General features: G+C 39.1%; 1 protein-coding gene across 1 annotated transcript; it reads right to left on the bottom strand.

Annotated features, from left to right (window-relative positions):
- Positions 1-6,456: 6,456 nt before the first annotated feature.
- On the bottom strand, positions 6,457-10,823 carry LOC146476353 (uncharacterized). The gene is made up of 3 exons (XM_085114924.1): positions 10,689-10,823; positions 7,645-8,951; positions 6,457-6,767 (listed from the first exon to the last, which is right to left on the bottom strand). Exons 2-3 carry the CDS (start codon positions 8,881-8,883, stop codon positions 6,561-6,563), a joined length of 1,446 nt encoding a protein of 481 aa, XP_084971050.1. The 5' UTR covers positions 8,884-8,951; positions 10,689-10,823; the 3' UTR covers positions 6,457-6,560.
- Between the last annotated feature and the right edge of the window lie 1,364 nt (positions 10,824-12,187).

Here is a 12,187-nt window from a genome sequence, read left to right as displayed (position 1 = left end):
ATACAGTAAGAACTTCAGGAGCCTGTGAACGATTTCCCATAATTTGGTAATCACAATAGCAGGCTGTAGATAACAAATTATTTTATATCCTCTAATTCTAGATACCTTGGAAGCCGGTAGATCTATTGATTTTGATTTAGAGGTAATAAGTCTAAATATTTTAAGCCCCATTCCCACCCTTATGCCGAAACAATTTGTTGAACCGTAATATACGTTAGTCACAATGTTATGACATGTGTAAAGATATATTTCCATCGTCACCATTGTGAATGCGCTAATTTGCCTACTGTGCCTGTCAAAACACCACCAATCGTACACATCCCTCTCCCCTAGCTTTTCCGAAAGAACGAAAATCCCCTACTCACAAGCCAATCAGCATACGGCAAGTTGCACAGAAAAAGAAAAATAGAAAGAAAAGAAAGTCTTTCCTGATTTACGGATTCCATTAATTTGATTTTATAAAAATAGATAGGTGTCGTTTTGGTGTGTTTTAAAGTTTTACGCTTTAAAGGGACTGTCTTAGAATACTAACACTTAGGCAAACTTTTGAAAATTTCACTGGGCTCCTGACTGATATTATAATTTTTCAAGAGCTATAAAAACTGTTTCCCAAGTGACTTTAACCTTCGTTGAAATTTTCATGTCGACGAATTTTCATTTTTGTTTTTTTTTTTATTCCAGATTCCGGATTCCGGATTCCCGATTCCGGATTCCGGATTCCGGATTCCGGATTCCGGATTCCGGATTCCATGTTTTAGGTAAACGAACACGAGTATTGTCAACCCACTCCTTCCCTTCCCAGGATTTGTAATGATACCTAATTTCCCCTAAATCGCAGTTTAATACAAATGCTGTCTTGTGTATGCCAATACTGACAAAGCCACTTGACAGAATTTGTCTTTAGGTCTGAGCTGAGGCGAAAGGCTCTTCGTTTTCGATCAGGGGGTCTTCGTTTTCGATCAAAGGGTCTTCGTTTTCGATCAGGGGGTCTTTGTTTTCGATCAAAGGGTCTTCGTTTTCGATGAGGGGGTCTTCGTTTTCGATGAGGGGGTCTTCGTTTTCGATCAGGGGGTCTTCGTTTTCGATCAGGGGTCTTCGTTTTCGATGAGGGGGTCTTAGGTCTTCGGTCTTCGCTTTTGGGGTCTTCGTTTTCGAAACATCCCGTGACGAACCCCTAAGGAGGTCTGCATGGGAGGCTAGGTATCGGGGGAAAAGAAAAATCGGTGAGCCGGGCGAGCGGAGCGCAGTATGGGGGCGAGAAAGAAATAGAGGGAGCCTTCCTCCCTTTCTTTCTCGCCCCCTCTCCGAGACCGGTTTTTGTCTTCGCCCTTTACTTATGTGAGCGGTACACCTCGGGATTTTTGGTGGAGGTGTGCGGCTCGGTTCATATGCATCAAAATTTTAAACCCCTGACCTATTTCAGACCAACATTTTTAGATCTGGCCCCAGTTGTTCAAAGAGCGGACATTTTTATTCACTGGATAGATCGGTATCCCGCAAATGAAATGTGTGCAAGATTTTGCCGATAGCCCTATAACTTGTGGATAGAGTAGAAGTATGGGATTGTGAGGAAAACTTGTCAAAAGCGTTAGTTGGAGTACATTTGCTCCGCTGGATAGTGACTTATCCAGTGGATAAAGTTATCCGCTCTTCGAGTAACTGGGGCCTGCCTGTAAAGTCCATACACATTATCGATCTAAGTGACGTTCACGCAGCCATCTTTTGATGTCATTTGCTGACACATTGCAATGTACATTGGAGACATTATTAAAAACAAGTCCTTACCACACTAAACTAATACGTTAGTGAACTGACATATAGAGGACGTTTGCGAACTAACCTAGGACGTTGGCGAACTGACTTAAGACGTTTGCGAACTGGTCGTTACGAAACGACTCGAAGGCGAAACGACCGATTACCACATTGTCAGACCTGGCTCTAAAATCCATACTCATTTCTGTAACTGATCCATACCCGTTGTTGGAGACAAACGCAGACACACATGATGGCTGGGTGCTCGGTTTCGAGTTCGACTTCATGTTCGTTATGGTAACCGGTCGTTTCGCCTACGAGTTGTTTCGCCAACAGCCCGAACAGCCAGTATAGCCAGTATGGCTCTGAGGTCAGTTAGCTAACTCAATAACAAAAACCTTTCTCGTTCTTTAAACTATCATTGCGACTGGCGAATCACATAACTCATTCGCAAACTGACTTACGACGTTGGCGAATTGTCCGTTAGCGAAACATTTCGTGGGCGAAACGACCGCAATTACTCGGTATAGCTGGTACCTCGGGGAAAAGGTCGGGCGCGGGCAATAAATTACTACTGGGACCCGTTTTCAGACTTTCGGACTCTACACCCTTTCTAAGACCAAAACGGCTCAAAAACCATATCCTTTGGGAGTGTGCATACCTATGTAACTTACATATGGGATTCCTCCGCCGGAGCTGCGTTAGGTTGTTCAGAAGAGCTGATAATTTTATCTAGTGGATAAGATGTACTCCAACTAATACATGTACATTTTGTCTACTGAATAGCGACTTATTCGCTGCATAAAGTTTTGCGACTGAGCCGTACATCGGATGTCAAAATACATGTACGATTCGTGCTCCGATACAATTTTTTTTATATAAATTTAAGAATTTATTTCAGTATAAGAATATCGAGGCTGAAATTTGCAAAATTTTAAGAACATTTTAAGAATAAACCCGAGGCTGCACTAAAAACCTGCACAGTAGCCAAATGTTCGATGCTAATGGCAGTTCTCGGATACAGCTCTAGCTCTGGACCTCTCTCCTCCGCAGAGGTTCGATGGGGCGTTATTTGTATCCGCTGAACGAAGTGAGTGCAGGCGCAAAAGCTGAGAGGGTTGCCTTCCACGGAATTTTACGCCTGCACTCCCTTTTCTCAGCGGAGCCTCTGCGGAGGAGAGAGGCTGAATAAGTGAATGAATGTCGTAGTTATGTACACAAATTAAGCAGTTTCGAAAAGAAAGCCTGAAAAAATTCGTGCTTGAACGGGAGTGGAACCCATGACCTCTGCGGTGCACTCCCTTTTCTCAGCGGAGCCTCTGCGGAGGAGAGAGGCTCTGGACACCAAAGACTTGGAGACCCCCAATACATTGTAAAACGGAAGTGTCATACGCTATAATCTAAGAATGTTCACAAGAATATTTTCAGCCTAACATCGGCGGAAACAAGAATATTCCGGTGCCTGGGCCGGAAAAACAATATTCTTATAAATTAAAAAAAAAAAAAAAGAGTGTACTGGTCGATACTGTTGGCCGTCAAATCGGTCTTTACTGGCATTTCTTTTAAAATTTGGGAAGACGAATCTGGAAACTTTCCCTGATACACGAGAATTTAAGAGCCATTTTGCTTTCCAGTAACTCCAAAGACCTCTTATGAGGACTTTCTCGTTCTAATCCCGGGACAGGACCAATCGCATTAGTGAAGCAGTTTTTCCTCATTGCCCGTAGCGAAAGCTGGGAAAAATGTAAATTTGCTTCTCTCACGACTCGAAAGAGGTCATAATTTACCACGGAGTAAAATAATCATTGCTCTAGTCTGAAATGTCAGCCGTCTCTTCGCCCTAACCCACAGGGCTACGGGGAAGAGACGGCTGACATTTCAGACTATCATTGCTCGGGCAGCCGAGCTTACAAATGCAGTTGGCGCAGAGAATTTCATTGGGCGTGATGCCCAGACCACAAGGGGGTAAGGTTTTTGTATACATTCGATGGTGTCCCTCGGAAAATATTTTCTAGCGCGTTGTTTTAAAATAAATCCTAAATTATTTCCGTGGATCGAACGAGGGCACGGGGGGTGGGGGATCGGGTGGGTACCACTGGACTGACTGATTACACTCCTGCTGAGAATTCTCTCTCGTTGATGCATGCAACCGAAGTTATACAATTCGCGTCGAACACCTAATAATGGAACGTAGAATGATTTTTAAAATTTCAAGACTCGTTAGCGGCATACTGTGTGTGGGTCGATATTAAAAGAAAAACGCTCCGAAGCTGTGCGTCAATTGTTTTGCATCTTTAGTAAAACATCGTTTCACCGCCTCTATGATTATTTGGAACTACTTCATATCCCCTACAATTTGGCTTCAATGAGGAAAAATGTTCGACCATCCAAGACCTTCTTTGTTTCACTGGGTCTATCAGCTGCCAGTCCATCGATAACAATATAAAATTGGCTGTGGAATATTTAGCGAATGTTTGGTTTATCAACAGAGTAACTTTCAGTTGATAATTAAGGTAAATTGGCCACCGTAAAGAGATTCGAGTGCTGAGATTTCGAGCGTTAACTTCGTCATCTTTGTACATGCATTGTAATATTTGCATCTTGAATAAAGCACGATACGCTATTTTCGCGCAAAATTAACACCTTTTATTCTCCACAAAATTAATGTCCTTTAATGACAGATCATTTGTGAAATAACACCTCTACACGCCCGTCTTTAACGCTTAAATATAACATAACTTAACTCTCATTCCCACCCTCCCCAGCAAGCGATCGGTGCTCCGATTCAAAAACTACTTTCACCCACCAAATTTAATCATGTTCTACAAGGTTAATTTAGTTTGAAAGCTATCCACATCTTAATGCTACTTATGTAGTTCCTAATTTTTAATTCACTAATACCTTACTTTAAAAAGATGTGATTAAATTTTTGATAAAGCTCTAGATATGTAAAAAAAAAAAAAAGTATTTTTGCGTTGTGCACTTTTAATTAACCCGCAATGCAATAACTATAGAAACCTTAAGTATAGTGCATTCGGCCTGAGGAAGCCAAAAATTTCAATAAAAAGGTTTCGACGCAGGTAATTCTCTTCTTATGCAGAAATTTGGAACGACTTTGTCGTCTGCTGGGAGAAAACTTTTAAATTGAGAAGTACACCAGACGCCTTTCTGTTCCAGAGTTGTAAGTTAACTGATCACAACTGTCAGACAGGCTTTTTTAAATTAATGATTAGCAAGAAAACCCTTTCACAAATGCGGTTTTCAAGAGTACTTAGTCTTTGACATTGTTTGACAACTGGATAACGAAATCCCCATTTGATTCAAGTTAAATTCTCATAATAAAATAAGTACTAATACTACAGAGATATGTTTTAACTTCCCTAGCGTTAAACACAGTCTTAACAAGGCCCCCCCCCCCTCCTCCCTCCCCAACCCCGCCAAGAATAGAAGTGTAATTTTTTTTAACTGTGAGTACACTTAACCTACAAGAACTGAAAATAAGTTTTCGCCTAAAATTAAGCTGCGAAGGTAGACGATTTTCCAATAGTAATTCTTTTAAGTACATTGTTTGTTCAGAAATGTCCATACTTTTAACACTTAACAGTTAAATTCATCACATCCTTAATCATGTTTCAATGTTTACATCCTTTCGTTGTAAATTGCCTTTAACCACTTTAAATATTAAGGTATGAACGTACGCCGTACCGTACCTTTTTACCTATTAACACAACAGCAGGTAGCCTGTTCCAGGCTCTACGAGAGACGAGAAGGAGAGGGCGAGGGGAACGTTCCCCTCGCCCTCTCCTTCACGTCTCTCGCGGAGACTGGAACAGGCAAAAGAGCAGGTGACAAATCTTGCAACACTGAGGTTGTCGGTAGCCCCCCTTCTCCCATCCCAACTTCCCTTAATTTTTGTTTTGCTTTAAGTAATGTCACACTCTACCAACAAAGGGGGAGGAGAGGAGAGGCTAAGGATACTCTTGCTATTTAAATTATGTACCAATATGACTCAACTGCCCCTCCCCGCACTCCTCCTGTACATGCATTATCACCCGAATAAGATTCACAAATGTTACAGGACTTCAACTGACAGTGGAGAGTCTGGACTGGGGGCCAAGAGAGATTGTCTAAAAAAACTAAAGTACTATACCATTAATTAAGTCATGATGATAACAGCAGAATGTGTTCAGTCTTCTAAGAAGTTTATACCCATGAAACTGATAGTAAACTTAACATTTTAAAACAAGATCTTTGAGTAATGATATTATTAATTCAAGCAAGGCAATGAAGGGATTTATGCAACTCATAAAGCTTATTCAAAATGGTCTCTATATTTAATATTCTTTTGTTTGCATTCAAATAACCCCTTCTTGCCTCATCGAAGGTAAAATATTCTTTGGATTTTTGAGCTTAAGAATGAGGTAAGAAGGGCTTATTTGAATACCAACAAATGAATATTAAAATAGTAGCCATTTTGGAATAACGTTTATGAGATACTTGCAATCTTAAAAATATCAAGGAACAGTTAAAAAAACCCACCATGTAGCATGCCTTCGAAATACAGGGATGTTCCATGATGTTTTCAGATTCAAAATAATTGCCAGTCATTTGAAGGATGGACCTGAGAAGGCAGGATCAAAATAAACTGTACGTGATGGGGTGGTCACTATTTTCATGCCACTGTTGAATAAATATGCGTGATTCTTGAGGGGAGGGGGTGCAGGGGGGGCACAGGGTACAGGGGCACGGTTAAGAGATTCCCCTTCTTTCTATTATCCCATGGCACTGCTCATGGTCTGATTACTTTTTTAAGTCTTTGGCTCAATCTTTTCGAGTCTGCTTATTACTTCTGCCATTGTTGGCCTCTCCCCAGGATCTTCTGTAACACAACTTGACACCAGGCCCCTGAGGACTTGATCTGTTATCATGGAGATCTGGGCTTGAGTCTGGTGAGGCACTGGAAGTTCTCGGATACACATTTCACATAGCAACAGTCCAAAGCTGTAGATGTCAATCTGAAATGAACACAGTTTTTCACTTAACGTCATTTCCAAAGAACACAGTTGGAAGATTTAAAGATATATTATTATTATTATTATTATCATTATCATTATCATTATCATTATCATTATCATTATCATTATCATTATCATTATCATTATCATTATCATCATCATCATCATCATTATTATTATTATTATTATTATTATTATTATTACACCACTGGAAAAAGATTCCATGAGGGAATCGAAAGATTGTGCTTGAACATAAATTTTCGATCCTGAAAATGAAACCTTTTTGTTGATATATTATGACAGGATCAAGAAACAATTATTGTTTCTCTGATAACATTATTATTATTATTATTATTATTATTATTATTATTATTATTATTTATATAATTATCATTATTACTGATAAGAATATTTATAATTTACAAATAAGAATATTATTGTAGCTTTATGACTTTTGTTTTTCTTTAAAAAAAAACCCAAAATGTTGTGCTTGAAAATAGCTTTTAGTCAAAATGAATTGTAAATAGGCTTTAATAGTTCCTTTTAACTTGACTAAATACCAATTTGCTTGGAATATGTTAATAAAGAAATCATTTTATTATTGTGGTTGTTGTTGTTATTAATATTATTATTATTATTATTATTATTATTATTATTATTATTATTATTATTATTAAAACTATGCATTTCCAGAAAATATCCATGGCCATCCCAAGACAATCATTGGAAATTTAAATCAATCAATCAATCAATCACTTGGAAGGGATCTTAAGGCAAAAATTTTTAAAGGAAACTAAGAATCCAACCTGGAATTTCCAGAAAGTGGCAGGGATGAAATTCTGGGACAACACACACTGTGAACTCAAAGGTTACATACCTTTGGAGATTGTTCAGGTGAGAGAGCCTCTGGTGCAGAATAAATGGCAGCCCCTGGGTTTATAGTCCTACACTGTCTCATAAAATTTGCAGTTCCATAGTCTGACACTTTTGCTCGCCATTGGTTGTCTCGCCGCCATAGCAACACATTCGCACTGCTTATATCACGGTGGATTATGGGAGGGTTGTTCAGGTGCAGATAGTTCAAAGCTCTGGTGACATCAAGTGCAATGGACACAATATCTGTTTTGGCAAGAGGCTGTTTCTCAAGTAAATCTCTTAAACTCATGTCCATTAGCTCAGTGACAAACAGGGGTATACCATCGTCATTTGTAGCACCAACAAATTGCAGCAAACATGGATGACGACATCTGGAGGCAATGTTCATCTCTCTCATAAACAAGCGCCTATTGTGTGGTGAAAGAATAAATTCATGAATCTGCTTCACTGCCACTTTAGATCCACGAAACCTTCCTTCCTTGACCATGCCCCAACCACCAGTACCTAGACTTTTCTCTTCTAATACTTCAACTTCTCTTCGGTGGATGAGCCAATCACAAGAGCTTAATTCTGGCCTAGTATCACTTATCTGCATTTCACTGAGGGTTGTGGAGACTTCCTGTTGCTGTGTTTGCTGTTCAAACTCTTCCTTTTCTTGACTGCACCTCTGTTTCAAAGTTTGTAACTCTTTTTGCAAAGCCACCTTTAAGCTCCTTTCCTTCTCTAGCTGTTTCAATGAGTCATTCAACTGCTGCTCAATATCTGATTTTGCAGAACGTTCTTCAATTAAACGCTTCTCAAATTCTTGCCATTCACGCTCAAAACACTTTTGCATTTTCCGAGTCTTAGCTTTCTCTTCCTCTAACTTAAATCCAGCTTCTGATATGTGAAGTGCTTGTTCACTTAAATCTTTCTGTAAAGCATTACATTTCTCATTGAGCTTCTCTTTTGCTGCGAGTTCCTCACTGAGATGCTTTTCAAGATTTGAAATCCTTAACTTGCTCTCCTTTAACTGGTACTTGGCCTCTTCCAAAAGTTTCTTCTCTTTAAAGTATAACTGCTTGAAGTCCACTAACTCTTCTTCACGGGATGCTTCTTCCTTTAGGACACTTTCACTACAATTGTCCTCAACACTGCCATTCATTTCCAAAGTTTCAGGCATATTTTCATCCAAGACTGAGGCACGGGTTTTTTCCTCAAGAAGTTCTGCTTCCACCAGGGAATGCCCAGAGCTCTCCATTCCAGAATCTTCTTCGTTTGGCTTTTCTTCGTTCGATATATGTGTGTAATCATCTTGAATGCTCTCTTCTAGAAACAAATAAAAACAAAACACAGATCAAATTTTTGTAAGTGAGCTGGCCCAGGGGAGGAGGGACTCCCATATAAAAGTGACGGGGGTAATCTTCATATCTTTTTAAGGTGCTAAAATCTAACATGACTTCCAGCAGAGGTATGGTAGTTTCTTTAAGGGTATTGAGCCATATAAATTGAATAGAGATAATTTTATGACAATGCTTTCAAAAATCTTTACAAATGCAAGACATTCAAAGGAATAGCTTTTATATGCTATATTCAAATTCATTGTTATTTAGTTTATCGTTTTGGAGTGGGTACAACCTGTACTTCTAAGGGGTAAAACATTGTTTGGACCACACCCACAAGAAAGAATTCTGGTACCTTTAAGGGGTTCTTTTCAAAATTTCCGATGACCACCCCCGTCGCTTTTATATGGAAGTTCCGCCCACCCTGGCCTGGGTGAGCTGGTACTGTAAAATAGGACAACTACATTTTAATCGTACAGTATTTTACCCTACTGCTTCCAAGCTATGAGTTTTACTGTGAATACAAAGGTACAGAAAACAAACTCGTGGGACTGTGTATTAGAACAGCTTCACACTTTCTCCATAGATGTGGCCTGATTCCATTATCACTTCTCCAATTCCTTCTTACAACCTGTACAGGCAATTTGTGTCCAATATTTTACCATGCTTCTTCTCTAAACAGGGGAATTTTTAGATTCAAATCCCCAAAAACAGACAGAAAACATCATCAACATTATTTATGGGAGTACCCCTACCCCTCTGGAATCAGGACTGAGCCTGTCTAACTAACGGTAACCAACTTCTAACAGACAGGTAAAAATTCTGTTTTGGCTAGTAGGGTTTGTGCTTCCACTAGCCATATTGTAAAGCACTGGAGTGCTGTCAGACAGCGCTGCGGCTTATGCAAATTTTGCTTTACTTTGGCTAGTGAGATCAGGCCTGTTACTAACCACTGGGCTACTGAACTAAAAAGTTAGTCTCAAGCCCTGAGTGGTGAATTTGATCACAAGTTAATCACGTCACCTTTTGTTACAGGTACACTAGGCAATTTTGTACACTGATCATAGCAATTTGGACTCCACTAATTGTTGGTGTCCAACAATTTTGAAAAATTATCCATGATGAAATTGCACCTTCTGACTGATTCGATTAGTTGGCAAGGAGCATATAAAATTACAGGAGTAATCAATGACAATTTTGTAATCAGATTACCAAAAAAAAAAATCACAACTCTGTTAAACTTCTTTGTGAAAATAATTGCTTATTTTTCTGGCCGAATGAGAAGTGAAATTTGCCAGGGGGAGGGGGGGGGGGGAGGGGGTTAGGTTTTCTGTGCCAAAAGCCTTGAAATTCCAAAGAGGAATGGGTAATTTTATTTTGATGGCTAATTTTGAAAAATCCCTAGGGAAGGAATTCAGCATTACCATTGTCAAAATTAAATCAGGTTAGTGATGGTAAGAATGTAAAAGATGAATAACAGTGTTAATAGTGATCAACAAGTCCTATTCATTTATTTACTTATTTATTTAGCTGTTTATTAATTTCTTATATCTACAGGTTCAGAATTTAATAAACACACATTGAACAGGTACAATGGCAACAGGATGTGATGCCTCAAAGTACAAAATGTAAGTAATAAACACACCATTATTAAAGGAATCAATAATTTGCTTCATTGTTCATCAAAATTATTCAAGACATATAACAAAATACTTTAAATTACCATGAGCCTTGATGTTTACATCTGTTTCATCATTCACCGGAACAGTGATCTTGTCTAACGATACAAACAGTCCTGCTCCTGGGGGACACCGGAAATACCTCTGACACCTAAAAACTCCATCTGTAGTGCCACGATTGCAAAAACAGGGGTCCTGAGGAGTAAAATTAAGAAAGCACACAGTGAGTACTGATTATATCTGTCACCTAACGCTAAAAATTACATGGTTCAATTTAATGCATAGTTTCAGAAAATATTCCTAAATTAATTAGCTTCATACCTTCCTATAAATTCTTTGGCCTTCAAGGAGCACCACCCCCCTGGAAATTCCAACCCCTTGGAGGGAGGGGGGGGACAGAAAGTATGGGAGGGGAGGTTATACTCTCAGGATCAAAACATCTATGCTCTTCAAATGTCAGTAGCTATTCTGCATCTCAACCACCTTCCCTTTGTGATTAACGCCAACATCAGTCTTAAAGTGCCTATGAAATAAAAAAAAAAATTTTTTGTGTTTTTTTTTTTAAGTTTACCATGTCTTAATTACGAAATTATAAAAGAAATGCGCTAGAAAAAACAATACGGTGCTTTTTTAGTCGTACAAAGTAGGCCAAAATGACAAAAATAGTGTCCCGGGGACTGGGAACTAGTTTAGCATTTGATGACGTAGGAAATGCCTAGAGATTTGTTTACAACACATCTCGCCTTGTTGTTACACGGAATCACCCAATATTTTTATCGCGAAAATGTTGTGTTCAAGGTTTCTCCCCCAAAATATGTCGGACAATGATGAAGTAATGTCCTTTACCGAAACTTTTCCAACAGATATCTGAAAGAGTCAAGCGATTCAGGCAAAATGAAAGTTGCTGCAATCATTCGACCTGATGCAGATCATACTGGAGTCGAACAGCTCAAGAATAAGACGAGGACGAAGATCAAGATGGCCAAACCCAAACTCGATTAATTTGTTCGATTTGAGAATGCAAGAGAGCACACATGCTACAAAAATGATGGAAATTGCACAGGCCGGTCAAAAACTCACTTTTGATGGAAGCAATAGTTTTTAAACGTCAGATCGAGCGCGTTAACTCACAAAGCATGATTGTATAAAAGATTCTTCCCTTTTGATCAAAATGTGGTGTGACCGCTCGTGATTATATATACTGAATGAAGGTTTTCTTTCTTTTCGTTAGGATTAGTTTTCAATTATGCATGACAATGTGTATGCTACAATTCCCGGGTACAATTGTAGCTCTGTGGCATTTGTTTAGGTTTATCGGCTCAAATAAAGCAAGATTTCTGGGAGCACTAAATAAACGTTATCTGCCAAGACTGAGGATCTGTGGATTTCTCTACCCGTGATTTCATGCTTATGCTATTTAACTGCAGTAAGATTGCAGGATGTTTGTTTATCACAGATACTTGAATCTTTCCTGTGAATTCGGGCAAACCGAATTTACTTCTGCCGTAAAGTTTTGTCTCTCGGGAGGTAATGTATGCTTATT

This window comes from Pavona decussata, unplaced genomic scaffold (genome assembly GCF_977016875.1).
Source record: "Pavona decussata unplaced genomic scaffold, jaPavDecu1.1 SCAFFOLD_78, whole genome shotgun sequence".
In the NCBI taxonomy this organism is placed as follows: Eukaryota; Metazoa; Cnidaria; class Anthozoa; order Scleractinia; family Agariciidae; genus Pavona; species Pavona decussata.
The sequence above is the reverse complement of the archived record's forward strand: the minus strand, read 5'-3'. Positions and strand labels throughout refer to the sequence as shown.

Bases quoted from the DNA above. Each gene is read 5' to 3' on its own strand.
- LOC146476353 (XM_085114924.1), bottom strand. From the start codon at position 8,883: ATGGAGAGCTCTGGGCATTCCCTGGTGGAAGCAGAACTTCTTGAGGAA. The intron at 6,768-7,644 runs GTATGTAACCTT...TGTTCATTTCAG, and splicing joins CACCTGAACAATCTCCAAAG to ATTGACATCTACAGCTTTGG.